This window comes from Recurvomyces mirabilis (genome assembly GCF_035927965.1).
Source record: "Recurvomyces mirabilis strain CCFEE 5264 chromosome Unknown scaffold_10, whole genome shotgun sequence".
Classification (NCBI taxonomy): Eukaryota; Fungi; Ascomycota; class Dothideomycetes; order Mycosphaerellales; family Teratosphaeriaceae; genus Recurvomyces; species Recurvomyces mirabilis.
Window position 1 is genome coordinate 63,733 of NW_027041944.1, and position 17,085 is coordinate 80,817.

General features: G+C 52.1%; 11 protein-coding genes across 11 annotated transcripts; 8 read left to right on the top strand and 3 right to left on the bottom strand.

The window, feature by feature from the left end:
• Window positions 1–1,541: 1,541 nt before the first annotated feature.
• Window positions 1,542–3,473, bottom strand: DBP9 (ATP-dependent DNA/RNA helicase; the record flags this gene model as incomplete). Its single annotated transcript, XM_064837093.1, has 1 exon — window positions 1,542–3,473. One exon carries the CDS (start codon window positions 3,471–3,473, stop codon window positions 1,542–1,544), a length of 1,932 nt encoding a protein of 643 aa, XP_064695052.1.
• Window positions 3,474–3,692: 219 nt separating this feature from the next.
• LTS14_004392 (uncharacterized protein) lies at window positions 3,693–4,370 on the top strand (the record flags this gene model as incomplete). Its single annotated transcript, XM_064837094.1, has 1 exon — window positions 3,693–4,370. One exon carries the CDS (start codon window positions 3,693–3,695, stop codon window positions 4,368–4,370), a length of 678 nt encoding a protein of 225 aa, XP_064695053.1.
• A 966-nt stretch (window positions 4,371–5,336) lies between these two features.
• On the top strand, window positions 5,337–5,606 carry LTS14_004393 (uncharacterized protein; the record flags this gene model as incomplete). The annotated part of the gene is made up of 1 exon (XM_064837095.1): window positions 5,337–5,606. One exon carries the CDS (start codon window positions 5,337–5,339, stop codon window positions 5,604–5,606), a length of 270 nt encoding a protein of 89 aa, XP_064695054.1.
• A 24-nt stretch (window positions 5,607–5,630) lies between these two features.
• LTS14_004394 (uncharacterized protein) lies at window positions 5,631–6,136 on the top strand (the record flags this gene model as incomplete). The annotated part of the gene is made up of 2 exons (XM_064837096.1): window positions 5,631–6,056; window positions 6,122–6,136. The coding sequence occupies 2 exons, from the start codon at window positions 5,631–5,633 to the stop codon at window positions 6,134–6,136; spliced, it is 441 nt and encodes a 146-aa protein (XP_064695055.1).
• Window positions 6,137–8,089: 1,953 nt separating this feature from the next.
• LTS14_004395 (uncharacterized protein) lies at window positions 8,090–9,009 on the top strand (the record flags this gene model as incomplete). The annotated part of the gene is made up of 6 exons (XM_064837097.1): window positions 8,090–8,285; window positions 8,336–8,488; window positions 8,538–8,647; window positions 8,697–8,778; window positions 8,838–8,926; window positions 8,983–9,009. The coding sequence occupies 6 exons, from the start codon at window positions 8,090–8,092 to the stop codon at window positions 9,007–9,009; spliced, it is 657 nt and encodes a 218-aa protein (XP_064695056.1).
• Window positions 9,010–9,096: 87 nt separating this feature from the next.
• On the top strand, window positions 9,097–9,666 carry LTS14_004396 (uncharacterized protein; the record flags this gene model as incomplete). Its single annotated transcript, XM_064837098.1, has 1 exon — window positions 9,097–9,666. One exon carries the CDS (start codon window positions 9,097–9,099, stop codon window positions 9,664–9,666), a length of 570 nt encoding a protein of 189 aa, XP_064695057.1.
• Window positions 9,667–9,687: 21 nt separating this feature from the next.
• LTS14_004397 (uncharacterized protein) lies at window positions 9,688–9,954 on the top strand (the record flags this gene model as incomplete). Its single annotated transcript, XM_064837099.1, has 1 exon — window positions 9,688–9,954. The coding sequence occupies one exon, from the start codon at window positions 9,688–9,690 to the stop codon at window positions 9,952–9,954; it is 267 nt and encodes an 88-aa protein (XP_064695058.1).
• A 240-nt stretch (window positions 9,955–10,194) lies between these two features.
• On the top strand, window positions 10,195–10,626 carry LTS14_004398 (uncharacterized protein; the record flags this gene model as incomplete). The annotated part of the gene is made up of 1 exon (XM_064837100.1): window positions 10,195–10,626. The coding sequence occupies one exon, from the start codon at window positions 10,195–10,197 to the stop codon at window positions 10,624–10,626; it is 432 nt and encodes a 143-aa protein (XP_064695059.1).
• A 437-nt stretch (window positions 10,627–11,063) lies between these two features.
• LTS14_004399 (uncharacterized protein) lies at window positions 11,064–11,655 on the bottom strand (the record flags this gene model as incomplete). Its single annotated transcript, XM_064837101.1, has 2 exons — window positions 11,064–11,354; window positions 11,410–11,655. 2 exons carry the CDS (start codon window positions 11,653–11,655, stop codon window positions 11,064–11,066), a joined length of 537 nt encoding a protein of 178 aa, XP_064695060.1.
• A 706-nt stretch (window positions 11,656–12,361) lies between these two features.
• LTS14_004400 (uncharacterized protein) lies at window positions 12,362–14,265 on the top strand (the record flags this gene model as incomplete). Its single annotated transcript, XM_064837102.1, has 4 exons — window positions 12,362–12,538; window positions 12,593–12,874; window positions 12,940–13,275; window positions 13,585–14,265. The coding sequence occupies 4 exons, from the start codon at window positions 12,362–12,364 to the stop codon at window positions 14,263–14,265; spliced, it is 1,476 nt and encodes a 491-aa protein (XP_064695061.1).
• A 38-nt stretch (window positions 14,266–14,303) lies between these two features.
• LTS14_004401 (uncharacterized protein) lies at window positions 14,304–16,325 on the bottom strand (the record flags this gene model as incomplete). The annotated part of the gene is made up of 3 exons (XM_064837103.1): window positions 14,304–15,685; window positions 15,746–15,968; window positions 16,029–16,325. The coding sequence occupies 3 exons, from the start codon at window positions 16,323–16,325 to the stop codon at window positions 14,304–14,306; spliced, it is 1,902 nt and encodes a 633-aa protein (XP_064695062.1).
• Window positions 16,326–17,085: the final 760 nt, after the last annotated feature.

Consider the following 17,085-nt stretch of genomic DNA (forward strand, 5'->3'; position numbering starts at 1 on the left):
TTTCTCCGCTCAAAGTCTATCTGGCGGATCTGACTCGGCATGCAAAGAAGACTTCAAGACTACGGCCCGTGGGCGGACGGAGGAGAGGAAAGGCCCGACATGCACATTTCGACTACAAAGCCAACTTTGCGGACCATCATGGTGGTGGTCGGGAGATGTGAGAGTGCCTGAGGTGTGGGAGGTCTGTGGGTGTGGTGAGCTTATCTTGACTGCAGAGTTGGCATACAATATTGGCAGATGGAGTGGTCGGGTGATCCGGTACGGACCATTTTGAAGCGCTTCATGGTATTCTTCAAGTCGTGCCCGTTAAACGATCGATTTACGGGTTACAGAGTATCAGTGGTAGACAGTGACGCGAGAGCGCCCGGGCTGGTGATCAATGGAGACTCGATATGCACTCGATCGCCTCATATCACCGAGCTGCGATTCGACTTTTCTCGTTCCCGGTCTTCAGGCTCGATGTCCTCACCTCACCACACTGATCATGACGCAGCCTCTCGTCTCATCAAAAGGTAGAGTAGGCATGCCAAAGTACATGACTATCTATCAAGCTCTCCATCGTCCGACGCTTACTACAAGCATCACCTCGACCTACCGCTCAGCCAGAATACTCCTATAGTCGATATGGCAGAGCTCCTACACCATGCGAGCTCAGTAGCGAGTGAACAGTTCCATGCCCCTAAGGCTATCGCCACTGCAAATACAACAGATCGTCGCACAGGGCGCTCATGCCTTTCCAGCTCCCGTATGAACTGACCTCCCAGCCAAGAGAGGCAGTGAGTATCAGGGACTCCTGTCGAGCACCGGAGTATCCTCCATGCCATCGTGCTCCGCCCTCTTCTTCACAGCATTGTACCCGTCAAGCCCATGATTGAACACGACAGCTCGAGACCCACATTCGCTCACATGACCATCATCATCATCGCCAACCTCCTCCTCCTCCTCCTCCTCCTCCTCCTCCATATCATCATCAGGAACGCCATGCAATATTCCAGCACCACAGCCTGTGACAGCGTACCAACCGAGCAAGCGATATCATTCAGGAGTGTGATCAATCAAGTCCTGGTCATCACTGCCCAAGCAACAGCGTGGCGACGATACCAACAAGCCTTCCCAAAAGTAGCCCAGAGTAAGATAAACCACGATCGTGCTCCCCGATCGCACGAAGCCAGTAACACGACTTTGGAAGAGGGAGAAAGCAAACCACCATGATGCCAACATTGCTCAAACCAGTCGACCAGAAGCAAGAATCTCTCACAACAAGTGAACATACCTCAGCCAACGACACCGCTCTGATCTGACAATCCCATCATCCGCTAAGCTCGGTGGAATTCCATGATCCGTAGATCCCCGTACTCGCTGGATAATCACCGGAAGGATCCGACTTCGGTCCGTGGAAGAGCTGTCTGACACGTGCGTGGAAGAGCTGTCTGACACGTGCGTGGCGCTTGTGTACGACTTATCAAACCCGAGCTGCGGAATCTCGGCACAGCCTTTTTCACAACTCATACACCACCCATGCACAACCCATACACACACTCTTACTTCTTCCCCCTGCCCCTGGCATTAAGACTCTTAAGCGCATCCAATCCTTTCCCCTTCCCCAACCTCCCCTTCCCCCTCCCCTTATTAAAAGCCCTGCGCTTCCTCAACCCGTTCTCCTTCTCCTTCCTCAACCCCACCCAACCCACATCCTTCTTCACACCCACCTGCCCACCCGCAGGAAGCAAATAATCCGGCACATGCCTCAAATGCATCTGCTGCCTGACCGCATGGGACTCAGTATCATGTCTCAAATGCCTCAGATCCTCCGGATTCTCCTCGAAATACCGACTCAGTTTCGCCGAGTTCACGATAGCGTTCTTGAGCTCTTTAGTACGGGCTTCGCGGACTGCGATCCTCGTGACACCCCTCAGCGCATCATTAAACCGATACCGAAATCCCTCCAACTTCGCCATATCAAACGCCCATTCCTCCAACCTCGCCCCCTTTTTTTCTTGCTCCGCTTGAATAGAATCCAGCACATCTTCATCCTTCTCACACTGCTCAATAGAAGTAGATTTATGCTTTCGGTATTGCTCCTTGGGAATATAAAAGGAGAGGGACATCCCCGTCTGGCCGGCGCGGGCGGTGCGGCCGATACGGTGGGTGTAGGATTTACTTGTCGTTGGTAGGTCGAAGTTGAGGACGCAGGAGACGTGGCGGAAATCGATGCCGCGGGAGAGGGAGGACTCGGGATCTGCTTGAGGCTGGCGGCGGGGTTTGCGGTCGTTCTTTTTAGATGGCTTGGTAGATGATGGGGTTGCTTCCTCGGGCTCGGCGTCATCGTCCTCGGCGTCATCCACCACAGCTTCTTGCTCCACTTCTTCCACCACCTCCTCATCTTCCTTCTCCTGCTCCTTCTCCGCGGCAACCTTCCGCCGCTTCCGCCTCGCCGTACTCTTACTCTCCCCTACCACTTCAGCCTCGTCCGCCGCGATGATGATGTCGTACACGCCTTTGTTGAACTCTTCCACCGCATGAAAGCGCGAGTTGATAGGTAGCTCACTATTTAATACACAACTCCTAATCCCGAACTGCTCCAGGAACAGTTTAACCCGATAACACCGATCCACGTCCGCGACAAAGATAATGACTTTTCCTTTAATAAGCTGCAGCTTGAATATGGCGTAGATGAGGAGAAATTTGTCTTGTTCGGCAACGGGAACGATGTATTGTGTCAGTGTTGGTTTCTCCTCTGCCTCTTCAGCCGAGAAGTCCAAGATGGTGGGATTGGCATCCTCGGTCGGGAAGAAAAGTGAAGTGACGGTGTCCACCTCCGTCTTCAGCGTGGCAGACATGAAGATCTTCTGTACTCCACTTGGAAGTGCAGTAGCAATAGCTTGTAGTGCCTCTTCATGCTCATACTCGAGAACCAGATCCGCCTCGTCAATGACCAGCTGTTGCACACCCTCCAGCTTGACCACATCCTGATTCACCCAAGCCATGACTTTCGTGGGCGTCCCCACAATCAGATCCGGTTTCTCCGCCAAGCTCGCCTTCGTAACAGCGGCATCTTCCTTCTTACTCACGTTCTCATACCTCACACTCTGTCCACAGAAATCAGTATACTTCTTCAACTCCCCCATCACCTGCGTCGCCAATTCAGTAGAAGGCACGAGGATGAGAGCAGTTGTCTGCTTGGCGCTCTTTCCAGCTCCAGCATTGCGCCGAAGGATGTTGTGTAAGATGGGGAGCAGGTATGCGAGCGTCTTTCCCGAGCCTGTCTTGGCGCGAGCGAGAATATCTTTGCCGGTGAGGGCGAGGGGGATGCCTTTGCTTTGGACGGGGGTGGGAGTCGAGAGCTTTTCGTGCGTTATTGCTTGGAGAAGGCGGGGGTCGAGGCGGAGGGCTGCGAAGGTCGAGTCGTTCTTCTTCGATGATACATCTTTCACCGCTTCCGGTACATCGTCTTGGTTTAGTTTGCGCTTCATCTTGTCGTCGTTGGTATGAAAGTAGTTGTTTCTTCAAACGACCGAAAATGTTCGCAATCCAAACTGTGAATTTCGGGGAACTTATTCCGCTGCTGCACGCTGACGCAATGACAAGCAGTGAACGAGGCAGCCGTCCCGAGACATGTGCCTCTCAATTGACGAGGCTATGAGTATAATGTCGCTCTCACTCCTACTATCCACATCTCACAATCAGAAGACATGTCCCGCTACAACAGCCGATACGACGACGACGAGGGCTACTCCAGCTCCGACTCCACCCTCGTGAACGAACGCCAGCGCCGACCCGCACCCACGCGACCACGACAGAGCAGATATCGCACCCCATCCTCCTCCCGCTCACGCTCACGCTCCCGCTCCCGCTCCCCACCGCCTCGACCCCGAACCTCATACCATCACGACGACACCCATTCCACCCGCTCCGCCCGAACAGCAGAAACGCCCGGCTCAGGCGGCTCCAAATTCGACACCCTCGGCAAAGCCACAATAGCCATCGGCATCATCTCCGTCCTCTCCGGCCTGCTGCAAATCTGGAACACGAAAAAAACCGCCGAGCGGGAACGACAGGATAAACGTCGACGGCGGGAGATGTTTGAGCGATCAAAGGTACAGCGGAGACGGGAGGAGGCGAAAGTGGAGGATGAGAGGCGCAGACGGAGGGATAGGGCGAGGTGGGAGGAGGAGAGGAGTGAGGTTAGTGATGTGAGGCGGATTGGGTATGCGGGGCGGGCGAGGGAGGAGGAGTCGCTGCCGAGGCAGATTCGCATGATTGAGGGTGGGGAGGGAGAGGGAGAGGGAGGTGGAGGTGGGAGGAGGAGGGGTGGGGTTGGCGATGATGTCGGGTATGAGGATGATTATCGATCGAGGCGAGGACGATGAGATGAGTTTATGTGGACATGAATGAAATATATGTGTTATGATAAGATACCAAACTGTTCCACATCCCGCGGCCTCTGCTGGCGTAGTTTGCGTGCAAAGGAAGTCGAGGCCTGTGCCAAAACTACTCCACTCTCCGCTTCGGGGCTGAGATCGGATGGCTACAACACTCACAGTCAAACCATTTCCGATGGCACTCTAATGGTCGATCAGCTACCTATCAGACTCTCTATCGCCACCGGTAGGGCTCCTCTCAGCGACTGCCAGAAACCTCACATCCAAACCTAACACTCCCGGACTGCAAGCAGCCAGAGAAGCGCATATCCTGGCATCCGGATCTGAGTCCCATCTACTCGTCATGGCCACACCCGCCGTCCCGTTCACGGTAGCGATCCTAGCACGCCGGGTGTATACGATGCTGCGGACACATCCACTTCGGTAATGCGTTTGCTTACGGCCCGCATTTCTGGTCTATGTTACGCCAGACTCGATAGCCCTTGTCACTACGCTTTTCATCCATGCTACTTGCTGGCCTTCAGAATGCTCGGGCGGTATCTGCCTTTTTTCCTCACTGTCCTGGCAGGAACGGCAAGCACGTACCCTCCCACTGTCTCCATACCATACCAAATCGATCCCTTGCCAGCGTCCATTCACGCAGATCTTTCATGCATCACAAGGCACCCCACGTTTGCAATTTCACAAGCCATTTCCGCCGGCAAGCACACCAGCACTTCCACGTCTCCTTGTCCGCCTTGTTTTCACTTCCAAAGACGAGCAAACACATGCAGGAGTCAATCTCCATATGTCCAGCCTCCTTGCTCTCCCTCTGAGTAGTCTTTCCTTCATCATCGCATCCATACTTTGGTCTTCATATCAGAGGATCAGGAATATTGGCTGGGATATCCCTACAACACCACGAACACGAAGACCACCGACAGCCGCAAGAACGACAAGACAATACACGACAACATGACAGACAGTAACACAGCCAACATGACGACGCCCAACCATGCCAAGCAAGGCACCGACATCCTCTTCCCAGCTCTCAACACCATGATCCCGAACGCTACACCCTTCAAGGATCTCAACAACCTCAAATTCTCCATCGATGCCAAGTTCAAGTGGTGCGAAACGATTTACAGCACGCAAGTCGCGGGTGCACACAACCGACTCTACTGCCTAGAAGCTTCCGAACTCAAGCTCATCCGTCGCACCCTCGCGAGCTATGTGGCCTCATAGCTTTCCGTCAAGCCTTTTGTCATCATGGAGGGTAAGGCGGCCTTCCTTGTGCTCGAAGACGGCACGAGGAACGTTGATCGCAGGTTCCTGGCGGGTGGCGAATCTCAATATGCGGCTATCATCACTGTGTACGAGGGTCGCACGAAGGCGCCTGGTTGGAACGAGGGAGAATTGAAGACCAAGCATGAGACAAAGCTTCGACGCGGCATCTATGATTGTGAGTCGGCCATGACCATTGGTGATGAGGCAGATCGAGCATTCTTGTATGTGCAGATCGCTCAGTTGCTGGAAAAGCTGAGACTCTTGCTGAAGGATGAGGTGTTCAGCGATCGTGGTATATGTGGGGCCTGCGAGGAGCACGGCATACACTTTGATGGGGATGAATGCTGCGCAGTTGGGATCTTCCTGCACCGTCAAGATGTCCTGCAGGCGTTGAGCCTGTACGTTGCGGTAAGTGTGAGTGTGAGGTAGACATTAGAGTCATACTCGGCTGCTGTACCACTTGGCTGTATCAGAAGGAAGGGAAGTAGGGGGAGGGAAGTGACAGCGCTCTAGATGTGGAGCTGTTCCGCCCAGGCAAACCAGGCAGTTATGAGCTGCCTTCACCGCAGAAGCGGGAATACCTAGTAGAGAAGGCATTGGTGCAACAGCGATCACTATGGTGACGTTAGTGTGAATGTGTGTTCCCTAGCCTCAGCAGCTCCTGACCGTTGCCGTCTGCGCCTCAAGCTACGGGCTACGAAGTGGAGAGTGATAGGTACTGAACGGTCTGATACTAACCATATCTCCGCACGTGTATTGGAAAGAACCCGTCCGGTCTATACTCGTGCTCTAGCTCGCGTTGGAGAACTACGTAGTCGACCGCGCCTCACACGCTGCAACATATCTACACTGGATACTGACCACTACAACAATGTATCGTAAGGCAAGTGTCATTACTACTGTCGTTGGTTGTAACCACTTCTCTTGCCTCCTAAGCAGTAAATGCTATAGCTGTGACGTTCACATCCCGCTTGTAATCAGTATCGAAGCCAGCCGAATCGCATACTGTGAATCCTGCCCATAGTGTGCCCACATCCTGATCGACCGGCAGACAGTCTGTAACGGTACCCCTGTCCTGCCCAGAATATCCTTGAAACGTGCAGGATGGCGCTCCTCGGGCGCAAGTCTGGTCGTACCACAGACAAACGGAGGGGTCGTACGAGGTGCCGAACTGTGTAGTCCACTGGTCGTCCGATACCACTATGACCGCCCCCAGATAAGCGTTGTAGTCAAATGTGCTGCCTTCAGTGCCCTGGTTGGTTCCACTCCAGCTCTCCTGATAGTTGTTGCATGAAGTGTCCGTGTAAAAGTTGATCTGGAAGCCATTGGCAAAACCAATAGCGAGTGCGGCCGCCCGGATTGAGAATAGGAACGACATAGATGCTATGAGAGATTCTATAAGTTTGGGCACGATAGTTGAGGGCGATAATATCGTATGTACCTCTTTGCGACTGATAGCGGCAACGGGGGATGTTTAAATTTGTTGATGTTGCTTGCAAATGTGCGTTCGAATGTGTTGCACCATTGTGTCGGACACACAATACCCAGGGCTTATTATACCTACAACTGTACAGCGTCGTCATGGAAGAGTCACATCATGGTGCCACACTCGACACGTCGACGAGCTGCTTTTGTCTATCGTTCGGGTATACGAGAGTCGATGGCGCCTCTCGTGTGTTCGATGTTACATGGCGCGGCCGATCGACCATAGAGTGCTCACTAATGTGCATTGTGGAAAGCATATGCTATACAGCTCCAAAAGGTGTAGCTTGGCGAACTGGCCTCCATCACATCCTTGACACGGCCAGCAATTATCTGGTTCGGCCAGTCCCATGGGTCATATCTTGAGGTTGGTCGTGCATCAGACACATTGCTGGCCGCCAATCAGCCAGCATGGCAAGAGCAGTCCATCTGCCTATCGATTCCAGTCTTTACGAGGCATTGCTTTTCTGTTGTCGCAACCTGGGAAGTACACGTCCTGCGGATGGGGTGATCAAAGCTACACTGGGCCCACGTGTTTCTCCTCAGCATGATGATTAGGAGAAATCATCATGGTTCTCCTGATCGTTTTCAGTACAATGCCGATCATTCGTAAGAGTTGCAGATTGGGAGCACACTAAGCTACAGTGGAAAGTAAACAATGAGCCTCTGACGTTGTCACGCATGCGCTACGCCATAGAACCACAGAGAGTAAGCATTCTGATAAGTTTAGGGTCACAAAGCTCATGTGGTGGAGCTCGTGCCCTGCATAACTTCGAGACCTGCTTCGGTTGACGATGGCTTAGTATGATGCTGCAACTGCGGTAAAAGGACGAGCTCGGAATCTAGGCCTGAGAATTCGAGAGCCTGCAGCGCATATATGGACATTATCGCTGTCCACTCGCTCCAGCTCGTATCCGTACGAGATTCAAGTCACGGTAAGAAGTACGACGTCATCCAGGATGCGCGGGAACGACGACCAAGAACCATTCTTACCTTCTGTCGAGGAAGTCCTGCTGCCCCGACACTCAACTCTGGCTACGACCGCTTACTTTGCATGGAATCTAATTGCGACTGCTTCCATCCTGTTATCGATCATCCTCACAGCCAACATTCTTTCCTCTCCGAAGACGCCAACGCAGCGCACGGAAGAAATTAGTTCGTCCGAGGCCATTGAGAACAATTACTTAGCTAATAGAGGTGCGTAGAAATTCCAGACCTGCCTTTGAAGCAATTGCGGTTCTCTGGGTCGTTGAAGTATCACGATGATGGCAGTCTGTACCTAGACCGCCCGTCCAAGGGTCCAGAGTACGTTGGGAATACGACTGCGGTGTCACATGCCTGGGAGATGTTCGAGAGTGGTAAGACCTGTGAAATATTGACGAGGTAATTGCTGATCAAGCGCGACAGCACAAACTGTTAAGCTTGACCCATCGGAAGTTGACGGAGAAGGGCTGTACCGTGATGAAAACGGAAATATCATTACCATACTTGACTCATTTCATCAGTTACATTGCCTGGTAGGTCCGACTGCTTATTGTAGGCTGATTCTGAACTCACACCGCGAAGAACCAGATACGAGAAGCGCTCTACAACAACGGCATTCAGGAGAGCTCAGACCTACAGTCTTATAAGCGGCGACTCCACATTGGTCAGTTTCCGCAGGTTTGGTATAAGAGGAATGAACGTCAAAGCTAATTCTGATTGTAGAGCATTGTGTGGACTATATTCGACAGGCAATTCAGTGTACTGCCGACGTCACGCCTTTGAAGCTGTACTATAGCGAGCCTGCACAGAGGGTAACAGTAGATTTCGAGTCTACACACACCTGCCGGGACTTTGACGCGGTTAGTAGATGGGCATGGCAGCACCATATATTTAGAGAGCATGTATAGATTAACCTACTCGACTCTGTACCTGCCTCTCGGCCCTGGAGTTTCTTCTTATGGAACTTACTGGCTTTGCAACAATGCAGAGCTTCAACAAGCCAGTCACTGGGGCACGGCGCAAGGCATTGGCTGAACGCACTTCCAACGTGACCATGGCTTCAGAGCAGAAAATCAGTGTCGGCTCGTACATGTATCCATACCAGCTCCAGCAGACTCCGGCACCAGTCACCACGAAGGCTGAGGCATCGGCCGTCAAGCAGACTATTGATGCCTCCAACAAGCAGCTAAGTGCTGCCATCCCGCGCGGCGGACCGATCATCCTCTTCATCGATGCTGCGGCAGAGACCATGAATTCAGAGGCTTGGGAGCAATTGTGCCAGCATTTTGCCAAGCATGGGAACTTCATGGCGAGTGGCATGAACGACATCAACCATGGTCCATCGTTCCCACTCAGATATGCCGAGGATGACCATCTTTCTGCTCAGTGGACTATGCACCTCAAGGAGCACCTCAGGGTGCAAATGGAGACAAACTTCCGATCCAACCGAGCCACTATCGTCGTGGTTGCTCTTCAGCGTCATAGCTTCCGCAAGAAGATCTACCAGACAATCAAAGCCAACTGTGACGTCGAGCTTGGCCTACAGTCCTAACTCGTGGACATCACCATTACCATGCATGTGATCAAACGTGACGTTGATTCGAAACAAGTCCGCCCGGGCAGTCATGTCCATGATCTCCGGAAGCTCTACCTATGCACCATCACGACCAGGGATATGGGTAGCAGCAAGACCTACAGCACCGGTACTCAGCTGCACAGTCTCCTTGACATCCAGTCCGGCAAGATGAAGGTGCAGTTTATTGGTGTTATGAAAAGGCTCAACCGTGGTCTCAATGAGGAAGCCTCACACAACTCCGCTATCTTCGATCTGGCCTCGTGATGCCGATACATGCGACCAGTGCCGAATTCTTCCAAGCGATGCCTCTATCCTCTGGTAGCTCTCCTGCATCGAGCACGAAGCACGCCCGGGAAGTCGTCACCGCCAAGGCGACGACAGTATCGCCTGCGAAGCAGATTTGTCATCTCAAGGTGAAGTCCAAACCAGACTCAAAGTATGTCACACCAAGACCAAGAGAGTCCGCAAAGTCCTCCAGAACAAGCTCGACGGCCCGGGACCAACATGGTACCTGATCAGCGAGGACGCATCCCCTCTCTTGATGAAGAAACTCCAATACCTCACCAGAGAAGACCTCGCGGGCAAACCGAGGCCTTCTCTACAAGCTTGAAATGGCTCGACCCTACACTCCTCATCCCACAACCCGACAACGACATTTTCATCACCTCCTGCAAGAAGCTCCTGAGCCTGAAGAAGATTTCCGGCGAGCCCGGCACGGTGCTGAAGGGGGAGGAAGTCCTATCACTCGCCGCACTGTGGAAGGATACTCATCTCGAGTTGCGCCCGACTTTGCTTCCTGCGCCGACGTATTTGGCTTGTTTGGCGGTTGAGCATGCGGGGTTCTATCTGCACAAGGATCAGTCGGGCGATATTGTCGATACCAAGGCTCCCTTTTCTCTTCCCAAGGTCCACAATGATCTTCAGAGGACTCTGTAGTATTTATAGACGGATGGAGGATATTGGAACGATTACGATAATCGGGTTAGGATGCGAAGTCCCCTGGCACGAGCCAGGCTACACATCAGCCTTGTCGTGGTCGCCTGTCTTCCGATAGCTGATCGCTGACACATCTTGCTGCGTTTCTGCTTAGGTTTGTGGCGTTCAGGAGTTGGATTACGCCGAAAACGTATTATTAGCGACTTTAATTGCCGGTTGATGGTCAAGTCGTCGAATCAGTAGCTTTGCTTCTCCCCAGAGGCCATCGCAAACGGGCACTGGCTGGGGGATGCTGGAGTTACTCTTTACATAGGGAGGCAATCGCTTTGGATTTGTACGTTCGTGTGCCAATTCGTCTTGGGTGAACTTGTGTTCTGGTTATCCTACAACGACATTACTGTACAGCCAGCCAGCTGGACTTGTCATAACATATTATATTATGACTTCTCGTGCCTGCCATCGTCGCCATTCTCGTATGGGCCTCCACTCTCCTTCACAAGACCTTGCTTCTCATTCTGCTCCTTGGGTTGCTGACTCCATCCGGGTGCCTCGTCCTTGCCACTCTCTTCCTCCTCGTCACCTTCCTCCTTCGTCTTGTGCACAGTCTGTGGATCGTGCTCAGCTGGGCTATAGACCGTCACTAGTTCCAAAGGCTGCGTCTTGGATGTGTTGATGAATTGATGTTGTGTGCCTGCTGGAACAACGACGACGTCTGTTGCTTTCACGTTCTGTGGCGATCAGTATTAGTACACAACGGTGCAAAGGAGGTCGATATCGGCATACCTGATCTTTGCCAGCAATAGTAGCCTTACCCTCACCTGATGTGAAGATCAAAACCTGATCAACGGTATGCACCTCGTCACCAATATCTCCTCCCACGGGAATCTCCATCGACACAAGTTGGCTGTACATCCCAGTATGGATGACCTTCCTGAACTGCCCAAAGGCTCGCACCTCACTGGTCAAACCAGGAAAGTACACCATCTGGTGCTTTGGCGGCTCGGTCGACATCTTGCTGTCTTTACCCATCCTCGCGGGTGTGGTGGTAATTCTTCGTGAGGTTTGGTATGCTGCTGTTGTTCGTGGTAGTCTATTGATGAGTCTGCTGGCAATGGCGGAGGTACGAGAGACAGACATGTTAGAAAGAGCTCAAAAGAAAGTACCTACTTATGTTGATCAGACTTGATATCGTACTACTTCGTCATGGTCTACTATGTGAGCTTGAGCACAGGTGAAGAAGACGGAATATCGACGTCACCAGATCGGGCAAATCGAGCGGCGCCAGGTCCGCGAACTGTCTTCGGAGTGTCACTTGTACAATTCTTTGCCTTCGTCGCATCTTATCAACTTCGTCGATATCATGGTGGATAAGGTAATTGCTGGAAGGAGGTTGCAACCGAAATCCTTCCAGCGTGTAGTGCTGTCGATCAACCAGACTACACAACGTCCGTTCCATCGGCCGAAGTGTCATCGTCCGCATCTCGAGGAGCGGACGGTCGAAGCGGACGGTCACGCTATACCACGAACATGAAACTGGGGCCCATGAATCAGATCTTGCTGCTCCTTCCAGCGTCCTAAACAACAGCATCTCCGTATGGCGGCACACCGTCCGCGCCCGTAGAATGTAGATCACTCGCATATAAGAGTGCGTTTGAGGAGGGAGAGTGTTTGCGGTGCAGTATCCTCTCACTATCACACTTTCTACTCCTGACCTTACAAATTTATCATATCTACAATGTTCTCAAAGAGAGCAAAGCAAGATGCAACGTCTGCTAAAGAACCCATCAATGCAGAAGATACTTCTCCAAACCCGCCTGTGGGCTCATCGAACGATGGCTACGACTACCCAACAGGTCTTCGCCTGGCACTCATCCTCACCTCGATTTATATCAGTGTCTTCCTCGTTGCACTGGTAGGTCTGCCTTCATACTGAGAAGCCTGATCATCTGCCCTAATCATTCCATAGGACAAACTCATCATCTCCACCGCCACGCCGGCAATCACAAACGACTTTCAGACATCGAGCGATATTGGCTGGTATGGCACCGCATACCTCCTCACGAATGCGGCGTTCCTGCTCGTCTTTGGCAAGATGTATACCTTCCTGAACGTCAAGTACGTTTTCTTAGCGGCCGTAGTACTCTTCGAGGTCGGCTCGGCGATATGTGGTGCTGCTGCAAACTCGGTTGCTTTCATCATCGGCCGTGCAGTGGCTGGTCTTGGTGCTGGAGGTGTACAGTCCGGCGCAGTATGTATCCCGCGTCTCAGGACAAACCTACTCGTTCGAATGTTGACACGATTTTCGCCTGGCAGATCACGCTCATTGTCTACGCCGTCCCACTGGAGAAGCGGCCGGCGTTCCAAGGACTATTCGGTGCAGTCTATGGCGTATCGTCCGTTCTGGGTCCTCTTGTTGGCGGCGCCTTCACTTCTCACGTCACCTGGCGATGGTGTTTCTGGCTGAACCTCCCACTCGGAGGGCTCGTCCTAGCCTTTGTTACATTCGCGTTGGACGCGAAGGGCGGCTCTCAAACTAAGACCACTCTGAAAGAGAAGTTACTGCAGCTGAACCTCGAAGGTCTGTTGGCACTCCTGCCAGGCGTAATATGCTTGTGCCTTGCGCTAGAATGGGGTGGCTTCACATATAGCGTAAGTCTTGCGTCCTGAAGGCTTACAACATTGCTGATACACCGCAGTGGAATGATGGCCGTATCATCGCCTTGCTAGTGATAGCTATCGTGCTGCTTCTAGCATTCGTTGCAATTCAGCTTTGGCGACCAAAGCGAGCTACTGTACCACCACATATCATAGCTCAGCGAAGCATCGCAAGTGGCTTCTTCGTCAGCTGTTGCCTAGGCGCTCATCAGACACTGATCTGTGAGTCCATTTCGTCGTGACCTACTGAGCTACCCTTACTGACTTCTTGACCTAGTATATTATCTTCCTGTCTGGTTCCAGGCCATCAAAGGGAACTCAGCAGTCGCCAGCGGCATTCATCTTCTACCACAAGTATTGGCATTGGTGGTTGCTTCCATCGTAGCGGGTGTTCTCTCCACCAAGATCGGCTACTTCACACCATTCCTTCTGGGCGGCGTTTGCGTTACTGCTGTCGGAGCCGGCCTCATTACAACATTGGGAGTCAACAGCACAGAAGGCCAATGGATCGGCTATCAAGTCATATATGGCTTCGGATTCGGTCTGTGCATCCAAGCCCCGAACCTTGCTGCACAAGTCGTACTACCACGAGAAGAGGCGTCGATTGGAGCATCACTAATGCTTTTCGCCAACACCATCTTCGGCGCGATTTTCGTCAGCGTCGGCCAGAATGTTCTTGACAGCAACCTCGTCAGCCGACTCAAGGACATCATCCAGATCACAGCTGAGCAGATCGAAAGTGCCGGTGCTACGGGCTTGTTAGATATCGTGCCAGCACAATACAAGACGGACGTCTTGTATGCATACAACGGCTCGTTGCGAGTGTGCTTTCAGGTCGCCCTGGTCATGGCTTGTGTCTGCATCATACCTGGTCTTGCCATGGAGTGGCGTAGCGTGAAGAAGCAGGATAAAAAACCGAATGACGAGGAGACGCTGGAGAAGCAGAAAAGTAAAGGTGCTTGTGCAGCCGAGGAGGATGTATGACAGCCTTTCTACTGTTTAAGATAGAGGCTTCGAATGGCCTATGCTGCATTCATAGCCCAGTTCTCGTCATCACCAAGAAGGTAGATGTCCAGTGTCACATCACGGCCAAAGTCTAAAGCTTCAAGGCTGGGAGCCTGCATCGAATCGTCCATCCAGGACTCCCAGTTTGACCAGCACTGAGAAGTCTCACCGTTTGCAGTCTCTGTGGTATGAGGCTGCTCGGTCAGTGTCACTGCATTAATGGCGTCCACAGCTTTTCGTGCCTCAGTCCAGCGGTCGGACTTCTTCGCAAATAATGGTTTGGCGAGCACCAGTGCTTGTACAATCTCGTTCTTTCGATACAGTGAACTCTGTTGAAGTTTTGCAGCACGTTGCAAAGCTAGACAGAGCAACATCGTAGCTTGTAGAAATTCTTGGTTCAGCAGGGAGACCACTTTCCACCGTATGCTATAGAATATGCCACCAGGTGCAGTCTCCTCGTCCAGCCGTCTTTGATGGCCAAGGATTGTCAGCGCAGCGTCGATACACTGCTTGTTCGCAGCTGATTGTCCTGTGAATTCTGCTTTGAAACTCCGGCGATGAAGCAAGTAGAAGTCCTTCTGTATCAGTGTATCAAGACAAATCTGGTTTAGCAGTGACATCGGATCCTGTGCTATGGAAGTCTCGAAAGAGTGGAACCTTGCCTCATCGGAGAGACTACTGATTGTAGTCTGTAGCTTTAATAGCAATTCATGCTCGGTAGCTGGCGAAGCTGAGCCAGACTCAACAGCATCATAGATTGCAGCGCCTACCGCGATGATCTCGTGTCTTTCGATGAGCCCAAGTAGACTCGTGCGCTCGTTACATCTGCGTTCAGGTGGTAGGTCATGTATTTGGAAGTTGAGATCAGATTCGAGAAGGTGCCGTGGAAGACGCACATCACACTGCGAGTCCTTGATGATCCGCGGCAGGCCAGTTTGAGTACTCGTGAAAAAGTCCATATGGTACAGCATTATCCACAGGCGACGTCGGAGCTCGGCTTGAAGTGGCTTGATGTTTGGCCAGTTTGATGGATCACGATGCAATCCTGCCCTCATTGCGACGCGAACAATAACGCCTAGGAGCATCCAATTCTCGGTGGATGCGTCTGGACTGTTGTTATGATCCAGTGCAAAGTGAAGTATCAGAGTTTCGACGGTATATTTGCTGGGCTTCAGGTATTCCGACGCAGAAAGACAGTGCGCAGTCATGGCCCTATAAGAGTCCAGCATCTCATACGGATCTAGTTCTGACGTGCTTTCGCGAAAGCCTCCCCGTCTTTGCATGAGGAGTGAAGTACCCATCATGCTGAACAAGAGTCCAAGCCACATGACAGGTGTGTTTGATGGTGCGATCCAGAAGCGAGTATACTCTTCAAAGAATGTGCCTCGGTGTATGAGGACTACGCATGCGTCAATATCAGCAGGAGAACATGAGCCAGACAAAGTTCAGTGTCACCCACAAGGGCCCAGGTCAAAGACATTAAAGAAATGCGACACAAGTCTATCAGCAACCTTGCGAGCTGGTATGAAACTTAGAATGTCCTCTCGCGCTAGATATGGTGCACTGTTGAGAAGCGAGACTCTTTCGAACGTTTGAGTATATTCCGCGTCCTGGACGGAACTGGCTGGTGTTGAGATTTCGCTAGGATACTCCTCCGATAGCTCGGACTTGATATCCTGTATCTAGACGAGAACGTCAGTGTTCGGTAGGGTGGAAATATACGCTTTGCCACTTTCACTTACTTCTTCAAGTATTGTTGTCCAATGCGAGCTTCCAGTGTACGCGGCGCCATTGTCAGTCAGCTCGAGCTTGCCAATACTGTTCGCCAGAGTTGATTTGGTGACGTTGGCCTCGAAAGCACTACGAAGCTCAGTATCGACGGAGGTACGGCGAGTAGGGTCATGGTGAGACTCTTGAGCCTTGAAAAGTCCCGTGACAAGGGTCTCCAGACGACTGAGCCGTTTCCGCGCATGCTGGTTCCTGGCGTGCGGTCTGTAGTCGACAGCGTCTTTACGTTGCTCTTCAGTGCACGTGAACATGCATTCTGCTGGCCGACCTCGTCGCGTACAAGCACCGCAAGGAGACAACCGGTCACACCGCAGCCTGGATGCTCAGTAAGCTATGGCAGTCGGGTTGTGCATGTACTTACTTTCTCCCTCTGCAAAAGGTGCAGCTCAAGGTGGGCTTGTCACGCTTCCTGCTGTGATCAGCCATTGTCAAGATCGATGAGCGCCCGATATAGTATGGACCATGAAAGGACATCGCAGTAACGAGTGATGTGATATCCTGGAGGAAGGGCTGAGTGCCGAATGCCGAACGCCGAACGCCGATTCCCGCAGCTCAAAGTTATGTACCACTTCCCTAGTGAGCGAAGCCTCGCTCATCATAATCAAGTGCTTTAAGGCTTTGAGTTCACAAGAGATTGGTGTATGCAATTCTAATCCAGACCTTCTGCTTTTGAGCAACTCGACGTGTTGGTAAAGTTGATCGAAATCAGGCGGGGACCTGGACTAGACACTAGCCGATGCACATCGTAAGCTTTAAACATTGGCGAATGCATGAAGCCATCTTGAGCCGACAATAAACTTCATGCCGGTAGATGGCCAGGTATAGAGCAATTCACAGATCTATGTATATACGTGGTGCATCCAATTCGAAATTTCCACAGATCCGCGTCATCGGAAGTGTATGATCGATGCGGCAGCACAGGTGGATTTGAGGCTTCAATGTGTGCTCAATATCTTGAACCCTCTCAAGTCTGGCAGCAAATGAGTTGCATGTGGCCATACTACTCGATCG